At 46.9% G+C, this 15,297-nt stretch overlaps 6 protein-coding genes across 6 annotated transcripts; 3 read left to right on the plus strand and 3 right to left on the minus strand.

Moving 5' to 3' along the window:
- Window positions 1–966: 966 nt before the first annotated feature.
- Window positions 967–1,938, plus strand: PAAG_05644 (estradiol 17-beta-dehydrogenase 12-A; the record flags this gene model as incomplete). Its single annotated transcript, XM_002792313.2, has 1 exon — window positions 967–1,938. One exon carries the CDS (start codon window positions 967–969, stop codon window positions 1,936–1,938), a length of 972 nt encoding a protein of 323 aa, XP_002792359.2.
- Window positions 1,939–3,068: 1,130 nt separating this feature from the next.
- PAAG_05645 (hypothetical protein) lies at window positions 3,069–4,458 on the minus strand (the record flags this gene model as incomplete). Its single annotated transcript, XM_015845641.1, has 5 exons — window positions 3,069–3,488; window positions 3,554–3,667; window positions 3,743–3,834; window positions 3,898–4,246; window positions 4,312–4,458. The coding sequence occupies 5 exons, from the start codon at window positions 4,456–4,458 to the stop codon at window positions 3,069–3,071; spliced, it is 1,122 nt and encodes a 373-aa protein (XP_015699867.1).
- Window positions 4,459–6,831: 2,373 nt separating this feature from the next.
- On the plus strand, window positions 6,832–8,540 carry PAAG_05647 (cyclopentanone 1,2-monooxygenase; the record flags this gene model as incomplete). Its single annotated transcript, XM_002792316.1, has 2 exons — window positions 6,832–8,298; window positions 8,412–8,540. 2 exons carry the CDS (start codon window positions 6,832–6,834, stop codon window positions 8,538–8,540), a joined length of 1,596 nt encoding a protein of 531 aa, XP_002792362.1.
- A 721-nt stretch (window positions 8,541–9,261) lies between these two features.
- PAAG_05648 (mRNA 3'-end-processing protein yth1) lies at window positions 9,262–10,014 on the minus strand (the record flags this gene model as incomplete). The annotated part of the gene is made up of 1 exon (XM_002792317.1): window positions 9,262–10,014. The coding sequence occupies one exon, from the start codon at window positions 10,012–10,014 to the stop codon at window positions 9,262–9,264; it is 753 nt and encodes a 250-aa protein (XP_002792363.1).
- Window positions 10,015–11,033: 1,019 nt separating this feature from the next.
- On the minus strand, window positions 11,034–11,723 carry PAAG_12077 (hypothetical protein; the record flags this gene model as incomplete). The annotated part of the gene is made up of 2 exons (XM_015847614.1): window positions 11,034–11,301; window positions 11,686–11,723. 2 exons carry the CDS (start codon window positions 11,721–11,723, stop codon window positions 11,034–11,036), a joined length of 306 nt encoding a protein of 101 aa, XP_015702764.1.
- Window positions 11,724–12,746: 1,023 nt separating this feature from the next.
- Window positions 12,747–14,219, plus strand: PAAG_05649 (endochitinase; the record flags this gene model as incomplete). The annotated part of the gene is made up of 4 exons (XM_002792318.1): window positions 12,747–12,970; window positions 13,094–13,118; window positions 13,183–13,417; window positions 13,519–14,219. The coding sequence occupies 4 exons, from the start codon at window positions 12,747–12,749 to the stop codon at window positions 14,217–14,219; spliced, it is 1,185 nt and encodes a 394-aa protein (XP_002792364.1).
- Between the last annotated feature and the right edge of the window lie 1,078 nt (window positions 14,220–15,297).

Consider the following 15,297-nt stretch of genomic DNA (forward strand, 5'->3'; position numbering starts at 1 on the left):
TTATTATCCAACTGACGGTGGAATCCAAGTCCTACGGCCCCCGGGTTCTTCTTATAGGTGACAATTCGGTATGCAACCCGTTCAGAAAAATAATGCCATCGTGAGAGAATAAATGTCCATATCCTCGAGGAATTTGAACCACCTGCCCCGGTTGCTAGCTAGTTACAGAGTAGTTGCTCCAATTGCAATCTGAATGGCAAGACAAAGTCGGCCGTTGAAGCTGAGAACTGATGTAGCCTCCTCCCCTTTGCTATTTGAACCTCATCGCCAGTAAATCGAATAACCACTTGTTGCAATGTGTGAAGCAAATTATGGAACAAGGACAGACCCTTTTTATGTATCCATCATCTACTGTGTGTGCTGTGTGTGCTGTGTGTGCTGCCTTTTGTTGAGGAATCGGGGATGCCACACAACACACAGTTCCAACCAAAATGCCGTCGTCGTAAACAACAAACTCTGGGTACTTCTTCTCTATGGATGGCGAGGACAGCGGCTTAGGACGAGCGCCATGGCGCTCTGAAAGGGCAAATAAAACAATCGAAACTCAATACAACGTCCACTTCTTGGATTATCCTTTCTTGCTGCTTGCTGCAGAAGCTGAATCGAGTGCCCTGGGCGATTATCAGTAGAATGTTTACTCCGCATCGATCACCACAGCCACCCTCTCACACCTTGCGAAGCGGAGGTCTCTCCTCCCGTCCCATGTCAGCGACGTCTCGGGAAGAATCCTAAAATCGAACAATTGTGACTGCTGTAATAGTTATTGTGTCCTTAGACTGTTGGAAGTCTCTTCCCTGGGTTTGATGCTGCCGTCCGTTCGGCAACGACCCCCGCCTCGTTGTCGCGTAGGATCTATATATTCTATCGTCGCCGTCCCTCGTTACAAGCTGCTGCGATTAATCACATCAGCCAAAAGTGTAGAGTTGACTAACCAACCATATACATGTACGATATTTGCTCAACACCATGGACTCCACAAAGATAGTACTATCCGTTTTTACCGCCGTCGGTGCTCTCGCACTGTTGCACCTCCTCTTCATAGCCTGCCAACATATCTACACCTTGTTCCTCCATCCCTCCAGTCTACCGACATATCTCGATAAAACCAAAGGCTCGTATGCCCTCGTCACAGGCTCCACGGAAGGCACAGGAACCGAATTCGCCCGGGAGCTGTGCAGATACGGCTTCAACATCGTCCTCCACGGCCGAAACCCGGAGAAGCTATCAAACGTCGAGGCCAGTCTGAGGCGTGAATTCCCGCTCGCCAAATTCCGCCAGTTCATCTTCGACGCTTCACAGCCCACCCACTCCCTCGAAGAGGCCGTTACCAGAACGCTCAACGACATCCCTCTCTCAGTCCTCGTGAACAACGTCGGGGGCACCGGTGGCCAGATCCGTTCGCAGTATACAACTCTCAAGGGCCACACGAACGATGAGGCGGACCGCATAATCAACGTCAACATGCGATTCATGACGCAACTCACTCGCGTCCTTCTTCCACTCCTCGAGCGCCATACCCCAGCGCTCATCATAAACATCTCCTCCGTAACCTCTGTGGGAATGCCCTATCTGACCGTCTATGCCGGCACAAAGGCGTACATCCAATCGTTCACGAATGGATTGAACATGGAAATGAAAGCGGAGGGTAAAAAGATCGATGTGATGTCCATGGTTCTTGCCAGCGTGCAAACCGCAGGAAATCCTCTGGGGCGCGGGTTTTTCGTCCCGACGCCAGACAAGATCGCACGCTCTTCGCTGAGACGGGTTGGCTGTGGCTGCGTTTCAGTCACCCCGTATTGGCGTCACCGCATGCAGAAACTGGCAATGGATATTCTTCCCGCGGCATTGGTGCGGCGGTTGGTAGTTTACAACGTTAAGTTCCTCAAGGCTGAAGCGGACGAGCAAGAGAGGAGGAAAGCGACGAAACCTTCCGAGTGACTTTGCTCCGAAAGAGTTCGGGATAAGCCAAAAACGGTTTGCTAGCGCGATAGCGGATGTCGGCTGGCCTCGACCGGTTATCTATATAATCTGCAGCTAATAACATCTCGCCTGGGCGTTACTTCCGCGGGCGAATCTAACAGTCTGTCCCGTTCGATGCTTAGTTTTGGGAGCCACACAACACACAAGCTTTGTCCCTATTTTATATGTCATGTTCAATGCTGTCATCGGCTATATATATATATATATATATATATATGGAGGGAGAGGAAGTAAGTCGCATCACACACTAGAAGCGCTTTGGTGATATAGAAGTTGTCAATGTAGATAATTATTCATTGTAATTTTTGGCTAGTTACTCCCCTGACTTTGCAAAATAAGAGAGTATTTTCTTTTTTCCCCCGGATTACGTCTATCCATCCAGAATGTCTGGCGATCGACGGGGTCAAATTATTGATTCTTCGTATTCTTCACATTGCAGAAATATACTTACTACATTTGCTTGCGTATCTTGGGCTCCACTGCTACAACTAGCCCGGCCAGGCTAATAAAGCGCTATCTACTCTTAGGCCCTTGATCTGTGCCGTTCTTCTGGCGATTTCTTGGAAAATCTGAAAACCAGGGAAATTCCCCTGGAATCCGTATTATGGTCGAATGTGCCCGAAATGTGATGTATCCCATACTCGTGGTTTGTTGGTTTTTTTTTTTTTTTCTTATCGTGAGAATAATTAGTCCAATCGAAAAAACATGGGTGCGTAATTGTCCACAAACTGAAAGTGATGGTCAATGGTAATGTCAGACCTCCAGGGTCTTCTAAATTGCATGTATATTTGTTGTAAATATTGTTATGTTTTTTCTTGCAAATCTGGAGAGTTCCAACGACCGCAAAAGTAACAAGCAGATAAAACGGTACCAAATAGATACCACATCTAAGCTTTTCAAATCTATCCCGCCCAAGAGACATAATGTTGCGATAAACCTTCTAATAATTCATTCCCTGAAGAATGCCAAACGCATGATTGACATGCATCGAAGGCATCATGGCCGACTGGGTGCGGTGCTGGTTTCTGGTACAATGGCGGAAGCAACCCACGGAAGGTCGATCTCGAGCGTACTAGTCATTTGTGGACCTAAGGATTCCTGAATGTATTGCGATATGCTTGCTGCCATGCCGTCTTACCTCCACCAGAATTGTCTTCGACACCTTCAACGTGCACGTCCTTCCGCACCTGAATTACCATGGGAGGTAACTCGCCGTCCCTGCCATTTTCCATGATTCTTTCCATGCTGTCTGACTCCACGTTGGTCGTTTTCGTATCCTTCGAATAAAACAACCGACTACTCCGTTTATTGCCTCGATCAGAGCCAAATTTTCCGGAGAGTTCAACAGACTCCCCAGATGGATAACCAACAGGTGTTCTGCTATTCTTGTAGCCCCCAAGCCACAACTTTCTGCTAAAAAGAGGTCGAATTAACGGTGCATTTCCGACAAATACTGCTACCAGATCTTCTCTACAAGACCAAATGGCGGCGGTTGGTCCGGTTTTTAGCTGATCATCATCACGTTAGACACCGGCAACAAATGATACTTTCATTAACGGATATTAATACGTACTGCTATCACGAAGTAGACACGAAGGCAGGCAGCAATCATGATAAAGATAACTGCCCCGAAGAGAACGAAAATGCCGAGTCTTCGACCGGTTGAAACACGCATTTTAGCGAGAACCTGAAGCCGACAAGAGAAGAAATCAGTACTCAAAGCAATTGTTCTCAGGAGGCCAGGTCAAGTTGGGTGCCTTACCGGTAAGGGGATGGCCATGATCATCAAGTCCGTTGATATGTTCATTAGAAGAATAGGGATTAAAAATGCCAGGCTTTGAGGTGTGCAGAGCGCTTAGATGCCAAGTACGATTAGTCGTGCTGTTGCTCTCGGTGCTGGGTATAGGGACAACTTACGACCAGGGTCTGGGTAAACTTGAAAAAGTTTGTGGAAAGGTCGACATGTGAGTCCAAGTAAGAACATTATTGATACGCCTGTGGCTCCCACGAGGAGTTGGGCAGGAAAGATATACTTTTCAACCCACAGACCATTGACCACACGTTTGTAAAAGAAGAGCATATTCAATTTCAAAGTCCAGATTAGGCCAATGTACGTATACCAACCGACCATGAAGCATTTTGAGCCAAGTGATCGAAGCGCTCTCTCCTCATCTGACATCGAAGCCCGCTGAGCAGCAGGTATATTGCCTGTGTCTCCAGCATACCCTACGATATGGGCCATTGCTGTCATTGCTGCGTAGGAGAACTATTGGAGATGTGTCAGCGGACCAATCTATAAGGCCATACTTTGAAGTTTCGAGAATTACTGACCCAGGCAGGAATGATTAAGTAGTCATCTGCCTGTAAACCACGGAAGCCGGCCAGTTTCAATCTGGTGAACACACGCAGGATAATAATGCAGGAGCCGATAGAGAATTCGGCCCATGTTTCGATCAGGGCACTCGGGGCATTTCCCATAATGAGGACAAATATCTAAAGATCAATCAATCTAGAGAACAGTGAAATTGTTCTGTTATATAATATTGTATAAACATTGAATGGAAAAGAAAAGCTTTCGTAAAATAATGGTAAAAAAATGAAAGATGTCAAGGATTGAATGAAGTGAAGGTGATCTTTCAGCAGATATTTAAAATTCTTCATCCCAGGCCACTAAGAGCGATGAAGCAATAAAAAATGTTTCATGCAGGATTCTCCCTTTTGCTAGATTACCAAAAAGCAAAGGGAAGCGATGTGAATCGAAAGTCCAACATCTACATCGTATTGACTGGCCCAAAAGCTATTTTTGTCTAGACAGTTAAAGGTCTAGCTGCCGAAACAGAGAACAGAGTTCTGTCAACAAGAGTTTGCAGGGGTCATTGATTTCTTTCCTGATGATCTTTACCCCAAAGCTTCGATCAAGACAAGGAAAGAGGTTGCTATTGGTTGATAGCAAATAAAACTTCTCAAGAAACTGAGCGACCCAGATCATTGGTTTTTGAGGCGGCAGAGAATGTGGCCTCGACCCAAGTCAAAACAAGCTCATCACGTCCTGGGAAAGACTGCAAAATTTGTTTCTTGGGGAGTGTCTAATCATTGATGCTGGGATTGTCAGGGATCTGGATGCCATTCTCCGCCTTTTGGTTGTATAAAGATTCCAGCTTCGGAACAGGGGATTGATTCCGCTAACGCTGATTGAATCCAAAAAAATTTTTAAGCCGTGTGAAACGTTGCTATTTGACAAGCGGTTCCATGTTGCAGGGAAGTATCCCGCGTGCACAGAATGCCCATCGTGGTATAGCAAGGAAAATGCTCCCACCAAACTAAAGGCCGTTAGAATATGGAGCCTTGTGATGTTCCGAAATAAAACCATGCGGGGTTACAGGCTTCTCGTCAAATGGTCTAAGTAATAATAGCTAACCCTCGTCAATACGTGGATGCCAAAAGCAATCCTCAAGGGATGATGCGATCGGGCCAGACGAATGCTGCCTCATTGGACTGACAATATACCAACTCGTTCCCTTAACGATAGAATAGCAACATACCAGAAAGAGTGCTGAGATCAATGTCTCCCCTGGGGTTGATGATCATGAATCACTTCAATAAAGCATGGACGTTGGTGAGTTTCAACAAACGTTGATATGACCAAGCTTATCTCCGCTTCTGACGATGAGTCGATGACAGACGATGAGGGATGAGATGGGGACAAATGGCATCTAAGCTTGGCAAATTCCAATGACTGTCGCTGCCAAGGCTCAACGGTTCCGGAATCCCGCTCCTGCCGCAGTTTCAGCAACCCAAAAGTCGAAGTGACCCAATTCGCGGCCCAAGTTAGCAAGAGAAGGCAGTTCAAAAAGCAGAAGCTTAGACGCATCTCAAACGGCCATAGCGCCTCTAGCCTCTCACTAGCCTAGCGTTGTCCCGCAACAGTCCAGTCAACTTTAGCAGCGCTGTCTGTCGGGTTTCAATCGCCATTCTGCAACAGTTATGTCCGACGACCTATCAATTCCAAATAATTGGAAGTTGCTTGTCAGATTAATTCCCGCGCTCATTCTCCAGAGCTCAACTGGGCTTTTACCGGCTCAGTCTTGAAACTGTTGACACTGATGGTATTTTTCATGCTAGTATGGGTGCCAAACATAAGTTGGAGACTACATTGCATGGTCTGTTCGCTGATTTCCCGTGCAGCTTCGGGTGTTTTATTATTGAAACACAAAAGCATCACGCATTGACCTGCATTGTTTGATTCCATGAATGTAAGCAGTACTTGTAAAGCGAAAGAATTGAAAATAATCACCCTGATAAGTTTATGGCATCATAACAATGACCACCTTTAGCAAATATGAAAAGAAGAGTTAGCAAATAAGGTCAAATTCAAATTAAGTTCGGGAGCTGGACGGCGTCGTATTCAAATGCGCGTGGGAGATTATAAAATGAGGGAGATCTACTATCATCTCTGTTCAAACAAACCTATGTAGATTGTGGACGATTAGCTCAAACTAATAATCACAACTTGGACGGTGAAGCTAAATGGCTTCCAATGAAACTATATTTTCAAGGAAACCATTCAAAAGAACGTGGCAACAGAGAGGACAATTAGTTTACCGCTAAGTCTCCCACCCAACCAGGCCTGATCAGCCATCTTAACGCAATACGCGGCTCGCATGTTTCAGCTGCCAGGGTCCAATTTTCCATGCCTTTTGTTAGGAGACGTTGTCCATTACTTGCAAATATATACCAAGTAATCCCCCTCAATTCATTGTCGACAACACGATTCCCTTTCAAAGTGGGAAATCTTCTCAACAAAACGATACATCCCCCCTCCATTACGGTCCGCAAAACATATCAAACAATATGACCGAACTCGACGCTCTTATTGTAGGAGCAGGCTTTGGTGGAGTTTATCAGCTCTGGAAGCTGAGAAATGAGGGATATAAGACCAAACTCGTTGACTCAGCGTTTGACTTTGGAGGTGTCTGGTACTGGAATTGCTATCCGGGAGCAAGAGTGGACTCCGATATCCCACACTATGAGTTCTCAATGCCTGAGCTGTGGAAGGACTGGACCTGGTCCGAACGTTTCCCTGGAGGGCCTGAAATTCGTAAATACTTTGCACACGTGGACAAAAAGCTCGATCTTCGCAAAGACTGCCTCTTCAACACGACGGTCACCTCCGCCATCTTTAATAACGACGATAAAAAGTGGCATGTTACAGCTCAGGACTCCCAGCACTTCAAAGTCAAGTACCTCTTGCTCAATACTGGTTTTGCGGCAAAGCGATACACACCGGACCTTAAAGGACTGGATACCTTTCAGGGTCAATGGCTCCATTCCTCATTTTGGCCCCAAGACGGGCTTAACATGACCGGCAAGCGGGTTATAGTTCTCGGAACTGGTTCGACTGGCGTGCAGATTACCCAGGAGGCTGCAAAAGTGGCGAAAGAACTCACTGTGCTACAGCGAACTCCGAACCTCGCTCTACCAATGGGACAGGAATATTACACCGACGGAGAGCAGAAGGATCCTCGGGAAAAGTACCCAGAAATCTTCAAAAAGCGACCGACCACATTTGCAGGGTTCACATGGGACTTCCTAGGAAAGAACACATTTGATGATTCTCCAGAAAAGCGTCTTGAGACCTATGAAGAGCTCTGGAAGAAAGGAGACTTTAGCTTCTGGCTCTCAACATACCGGGACATGCTTTTCGTCAAAGAACCCAATGAAGAAGCCTACAACTTCTGGAGGGAGAAGACCCGCCAGCGAATCAAGGATCCCAGGAAGCGGGACATCCTTGCCCCCATGGTCCAGCCCCACGCATTTGGATGCAAGCGCATCTCATTGGAGCAGGACTATTTCGAGGTATTCAACCAAGACAACGTCGATGTGCTGGATATAAGTAGCCATCCAATCGTCGAGGTCACCTCTAAGGGGGTTAAAACCACGGAAAAAGAGGTCGAAGCTGACCTGCTGATCCTTGCAACTGGCTTCGATACCCATACGGGTGGAATGAAGCAAATTGACATCCGTGGGCCATCTGGTGTGTCCCTCTCCGAGAAATGGGCCGATGGCTCTCTCACGTATTTGGGCATGAGCGTTTCCGGATTCCCAAACATGTTCTTCACCTACGGGCCTCAGGCTCCCACGGCTTTCTGCAATGGCCCAACCTGCGCGGAGCTGCAAGGCGATTGGATCGCCAACTGCATGAATTATATGCGTGAGAAGAACATTTCGACGGTTGAGGCGACGAGGGATGCAGAGGAAGCCTGGAAAAAGGATGTTCACAATTTCGCATATGCCAGTTTGCTCCCCACTACCAAATCGGTAAGTTCATTCATTCCGGAGGTCTGCCCCATATCGATCCCCTTATTCATATAGAACCCGTCTCCGAACCCACCCAACCAAAGAACTTGCTTTAGGCTAAACATTTTAAATAGTGGTATATGGGAGACAACATTCCCGGAAAGCCGCGAGAGTCGTTGAACTATTTGGGGGGGGTCCCTCGATACTGGAAGAGTTGCCACACCTGCGCTCAGAACGACTATGAAGGGTTTGTGCTGGCATGAGATTAGTACCCTGGAGAGAAGATGGGGGTTAAAAACGTTTTTGTTGCATGGATTCGGTAGAAGAAGATAGCTGATGATTTCACACGTGCGCTGCAATGTTCAAATCCAATTGTGCTCTCTGAATTGATGATTCCCAAGGTTGAGGTGAGCTGAAGCCAAAAGTTCGAGGTTGGACAGTTGACATGATGGCCCGTGCGGTTCCCATCTTTGTCGGGATCTTATTTATCCGGAAATACTCCATAGTTCGAGCATCGGCTGTCCTTCATACCAAAAACCCTTATGTTAGAACTCGAACTGCTGAGGCATCTTAAATCCAAGCAGTTAACATCTATGGCTTGAGATGAATGTAGAACACTTCAATACAGTATCATATTCACAGAATCCCACTTTTCCAAATCCTGCACTCAGAAAGTCTCTGATAAGGATGCACCATAGATCCAGTTAGCCTACGAGGAAAACTCCTTATAGACCTTCAGGTCAAGGGGATTTGATGTACCCTTAGATTTCTCTGTATTGGAATAATCTAAGCTATGAGTAATAGATGCAACGCCGCCACAATCCAGAACAAAATGACTCGAAGATGGCCCTTGAAAAGTAACTCCATCCATGCAAACATGAAGCAACAAGGGTGACAAAAAGAGGATAGAAACCGCGAATCCAACATTGAAAGAAGAAGCTCCGTGTGCTCAAAGGGGAAATAGGGGGGGGCAAAACTCCCAAATCATCTCTTCCCTCTATACCGCCCTCTGCCAAACCGACCATCACGACCACGATTCTCCCTCCTCCATTCCCTCTCCCTCTCTTCCTCCTTCTCCTGCTCCTCCCTTATCCTCGCTCTCTCCCGTTCCAAATCCGCCTCCGTCTTCGCCACCTTGATCATTGGCTTTGGCAAATTATCAAGCCACCGGGGATGTGAACCTTCAAGACAGGCGCGGCCCTCGGGGCAAAATCCAGCCAGATAAAACCGGCATAGCTTCTTGCGCACATGTTTCTTCGCACACAGTGGGCCTAGCTCACAGAATCCCCTCTCGTAGTGTTCGCAAGGTGGTACCTTGGCCTCCTCGGGGACGTGTTGATAGAGACATTCATCACCATTGGGGCAGTATCCGGTGCGAGCGAAATTCTGGCACTCGGGCATTCGTCGTAGATTATACTCATGTAGATACTCGCACTTGATGCCCTTTTTGCATAGACCTTTGAGGAAGTGTTTGCAGACGAGGGTGCCATGGGTGGAGGCAGGGATTGCGGGGGATGTGGCGGAGGAGATCCGAGACGGGGTAGGGTGTCTGTCCGGACATGTTGGGCCTAGAGGGCAGTGGCCTTCTCGATAGGCTTTGCATACAGGCACGTCTGAAGCGAGACCAAAACTGAAGGTTTTTGTGAGGAACGGACTGAAGGAGAAGTTGAAGCTGGGATCACGGGGAGCGTCTGGCGAGACAATACGATCCGCGACGGCTCGTACGCCGACAGACATGGCGGGTTGATTCTGCTTTCCTTATAATCGGGAGGGAAATATGTGACTCAACGAGAGGATAGAGACCAAGAACACAAGCCCACGCAGCGTTATTTCGTTCTATTCTCTCTAGGCACAAAGTCGATTAATCGTGGTTGGGCGAACAACGGGAGGTGAACGCAACAATGCTGAGCTGCGGTGAAACACCTGCAGGGACAGAGATGACGCTTTGAATAAGACCACCAGGGACAAAAATGGAGACGATGTGTTATAGATTATCAAACCAATATGGGTAAAAATAGTGATACCAGTGGTGTTGTTATCCTGACAAGATAGTCGTCACAAAAGAGTGATGTAAAGTCATTGGTGGTTCAATGTGAGTTTGGCAGAGCTCCTAAAGTTCACCCAGCAGAATGCGCCACCAACCCCAAAACTTAGAGCACTTTGAGCACCCCAGCCACACTATGAATCACCTAAATACTTCCTCTCTGGCTGGCCTTCACAACCATTAATTGGTTACCCGTTCATCATTAGTTGTGCTCCTCGTTGGATTTTCATTCTTCTGCGCAAAATCTTAGAAGGACATTTTGCTGCATATATTCTCCCGCGGGCTTCAACTGACACTCGAAATGAATACCAGCTCTCTGCATTTAGCGATTCGAAGCAGCTCATTTGCTGCTGCTCGAACTATGATACCCCATGGCATCCTTGACCGCATGGAAAGTTAGAGCGTCTCGATGCTCTATGCAGATACCTTTGCTAGCAGATAATGACAGATCAACGGAGGCATACTGAGATGAAGCCAACCCAACAAAAGCGCTAGGCAACGGGATAATACCAAAGGGCTCTAATGGTGATGCCGAATACCCCAATTTTCACACTCTGGGGTGTCTTCAAGTCATCGAGGTTGAAAATACTCTTGATTTCAGTATCAATCTAATGGAAAAGATGCAATCTATTTGAATGATATCACTATTTTGGCTTCTAGGTAACTCTTGATTATTGTTCGTCCGGAACACGCCATAACTTCGTCAACGATCTCAACCCGAGCGCTTCCTCTCTGATGGCGTGCTGTTGCACGCCCCCCGCCCCCCGCCCCTCCGGTCATTTGGATTTGTGGTTGCGGTGAACACGGTTGCAATAAGATCATGACGATATTGATCAAAGATAGTTACATGGCGTCCTCCGCCGCCTGGGAGTTCATTGAACAAAGCCAAGGTGGGAAAGAATGTATCATCTGAAGAAACTGACTGAGTAAAGGCCACCATCGTGATGGCGTGGACACTTTCATATGTTCTATGTTGATCACTATTGATATTGTGCAACCTATATCCGCAAGCTATTCATAGGCCAGCAGTAATCGAACCTACCTACTCTTCAAGATGCACTCATTCATCTCTTTGAAAATACGGTATATGATGCGAAGTCCTGAAGACCGTCACTAATGCAGTGAGGATAATTCCTACCCCAACTTTCCCGAGAACGACTTCGAAACGAAACCCAAGATCAGACTCCATATTCAGGGATAGTCATATATCCACCCCAGCTACTCCTGTTGGAGTCCCCGGTCATGAATACACGCCGGAATTTGCTGTTGAAACGGTCATCTCTCCCTAGCGTTTGAACCCTCCCCATCTGACAAATTCATGAAAAGAGAATGAGCTTGCTACGGACGTGAAAGCCATAACTTACCGAGAAGGAATAAGCAGGCCCCCCAAGTTCATTGCCATGGTTCACCGCATTCTTCTGTGTCATTATAACTCTCGCCTTCGTCAATTCAATCCTGTAGCCCAACTCCCAGCTGGAGCATTAGTTCTCGTCTCTGCGGCGGACATAATACCGCCAGAGTGCATGTCATCTAGCATACAGTACACACCCAAGCTACCATGCATATTAAATGGATGTTCCTTCAGGAACTCGGGGCATGACTATTTGCGCTGAACAAAATCCATTTAAGTGGAAGATGTCCCGAAACCAGGATCTCGCCCTTTTATTACCACGCAGGCGTCCAAAAGTGAGCACTATTATACCGAGAGTGGACCCCAGGTCTCGAGAGCTCTCCTGCGGGGAGCTGCACTCCTCGTATCTGCATAGATGAATCGGTTCACCCAGGAGTGAGGACATGTATACCCAGCGATGAAAGAAAAAAAAGGGGAACCTTGTTTTACAAGAACGCAAAAGAATTCCTCAGGTGCTAATTAATGCCAAAATAATATCCCGATACAGCAGATAACCACTGTCTATAAGTAATTCCGGACTCGAGTAGCCGGGAAGCCAATAGAGGCAATTCATATTGCGGGATAGAGCCCATTGAGCAGCCTGTGTGAAGTTTACTGTCTTCATTGTATCACTGCGAGGCTTTGCACGGCGTGAGAGTGAACTGTTTCGCTCTTTGAACCCTTTTTCTCTTTTATCCTCATTTCATTCCCTCCAATCTTGAGAATGAATCCTCACTCTTCCTTTCTCCCTTTGCTTCTCTTTCTGTTTCTCTCACACTCTGTTTCTCAAAATAAAATAAAAAAAAAATGCATTGGTTCGGGCACATACCTAGCTGCGCTATACCACCACACGTGATCGCCCACCGCAAATCTCCAATATCAAACATTTGGGCTTAGTCTGCAGATTTCAAGAACAATTCTTCGTATTCTCTAGGTTTCTCTGCTGTCTTGCTGTTCGAGCCTTTTGCTATCCCGGAGAGGCTAGCCATTTAGTGGTGGTTTTCAAAGTGCCTTGCTGCTCTGTTGGACGCCCTGATGTATCCATCAAGCGCGTTTCCCCCACCTCTCATTTCTTTGAACCCAGAATCCGGCGAAGTAGATTCCGGTGAATTCTTTGAGCCGAATTATTTTCAATTATCTACTTACCTTCCGATTTACGTAAATGCGGTTTACTACCCTAACTGGCGGATATATGACGGGAAACCTCCCTCATCGTTGAGTCTAGGCTATGTTTCCCACGTATTCTACGCCTTCGCTTGGTATGATAGGAGAAGAAGACCCCAAATTTCCCCCACTGCCCTTCTCTGCTATATATCCTATTATTGCAAGATTTCGAGTTAAAAGCCCAGGAAAGATGACTTACTAGTTGGTTGAGCTGACAGGGTGAAAGAGGATGGAACCGTCTATGTTAGACCCACCCTTACATTTTCCCCATCCCTCATACTTGTATACAACTAACATTTTACCCCAGCTCAGCGATGAATACGCCGATGAACAAATCCCAGTGGATGGTACTTACGGATGTCTCAACTCATTCATCCAGCTCAAGTGGCAATTCCCGGAAATGAAAATCCTCCTTTCAATTGGAGGCGGGGGCGAAGGCAGCCAGAATTTTGCCTGTGTCGCAAGGAATGCATTAAGTGTAGAAAAATTCGTAGAAACCACCACAGATCTAGCCATTAAATTTAGACTCGATGGTTTTGACGGTACGCAAATACACTTCCCGCCCCGCGTTTCCCTTGCATATCCGCAGACGCATATTCTAACTGAAGGGGTTCCGGGTATTCTCCCCTCTCTCCTCCCGCAGTAAACTGGGAACACCCAGAAACCCCTCAAGAAGCCGCAGACTACTTCTGCCTCCTCGCCCGCCTCCGCGAACAATTTCCCTCGCCAGACTACCTCCTCACCACCACCATGGCCGGCGCACAATGGGCTCTGCAAAACATAAACCTTACCTTTATCCACCAGTACGTTGACTACATAAACCTAATGGCCTTTGACTTCGCCGGCCACTGGATGCGCCAAAGCGGCCACCACGCCCAACTATTCACCCAGCAGACAAACCCCTACAACCAAGACGCATGCATAATCTCCGCTGACTCCGGCGTCTCCTACGTGATGGGCCAAGGCGTGCCGGCGTACAAAATCCTCCTGGGCATACCAGTATACGGGCACGCGTTCCCGGGGACGAACGGGATCAACCAGCCCTATGAGGGTCCGGGGGGAACTGAACTGGAGGAAATGGTGATTGATTACTGTCATCTGCCACAGGGCGGGCCTGAGATGCACGATGATGCTCTTGGGGCGGCGTATTGTGTTGATTGGATTGATGAGGGGGATGGAGCGGCTGGGTTCATTTCGTATGACTCGACGAAGTCGGTGCAGTGTAAGGCGAGGTATGCGAAGCAGAAGGGGCTTGGAGGGCTTTTCTATTGGGATATTGGGGCGGATGCACTGGGGGAGAGGAGCTTGGTAGCTGCTGGTTATACCGAATTACATGAGTTTTAGAGAAGGGCATTGAGGAGGCGCTGGGTGGTTATAATGCCACCTGACTCTTCTCACTCTCTCCCCCCTCTTCCACGGCCTCTCTATATGCTGCTGTCTTTCTCATTCTGGCTCTTATGTGTTATTTTTTCATTGACAGAAACTCCTTCCCGTATTTTCACGGTATAGTTATTTTTTTTTTACTCCTCATATTGTTACAAGGGCCGTGGTGGTGGCGCAGAGGTTGTGTTGCTGGGGATGGCAAACGGGGGGCTGATCATGTTTTGAGTTTTAGTGTTTTTAGGCAATCTAATTAGGATTCATATATAGGAAGGGGCAGAGAGGGGATATATTATTTTCATCTTTCACATAGAACCATTCTGAGAGTGTCTGGGACGTTTTTGGTGTTCCCATCATCTTACTGTAAACCGTCTAGAGGCAAATGAAATTGGTGAAGATTGCAAACAGCCATGAAAAACGAAGCCAGTGAACTCGGTGGTAATTGAGATTTCTACCAGTTGCTAAAGTTACTCGGCTACATTCAATAACAGCAGGAAACTAAGTAAGCAGAGATATTGAAGAGGATATGAAGGCAGTTTCATCGCTGACAACTTTCTTCCCGAGGTTTCCTACACTTAACCCCTTTTTCGTTTATTTACGTCTTGACCCCTCATTTCTCTGCTTCATGTCTCAATACAGGAGGAAAAGGCGCTGCATCCAGGTGTATATATAACGAAGAAAAGTGGACGTCAATTAGACAGGTATAGACCTCGTATGTCTATAACTTCATACCCGTATATACACTTAGAATCTCACCATAGATAAAACGACGACAAGCATTCTTTTTAGCAGTACATTAAGTGAAACCGCTCTCTCACACCGCATCAAACAGCCGACACGAGTGACAACCATGCATAAAAAACCATAACCGTATCAGAGGGTATATGAGGTATCATTCCAGGTATAGGAGAGAATATATATATCGGGGACATATATATATATGGAAGAGAGAAAAAAAAAACAAGAGGAAAACAAATATACAGATCCACAAGAAAAATACACAAAACCTCCACTCTTGAAAACGGAAAACAGAGAGAGGGTG

Source organism: Paracoccidioides lutzii (genome assembly GCF_000150705.2).
Source record: "Paracoccidioides lutzii Pb01 unplaced genomic scaffold supercont2.15, whole genome shotgun sequence".
Lineage (NCBI taxonomy): Eukaryota > Fungi > Ascomycota > Eurotiomycetes > Onygenales > Ajellomycetaceae > Paracoccidioides > Paracoccidioides lutzii.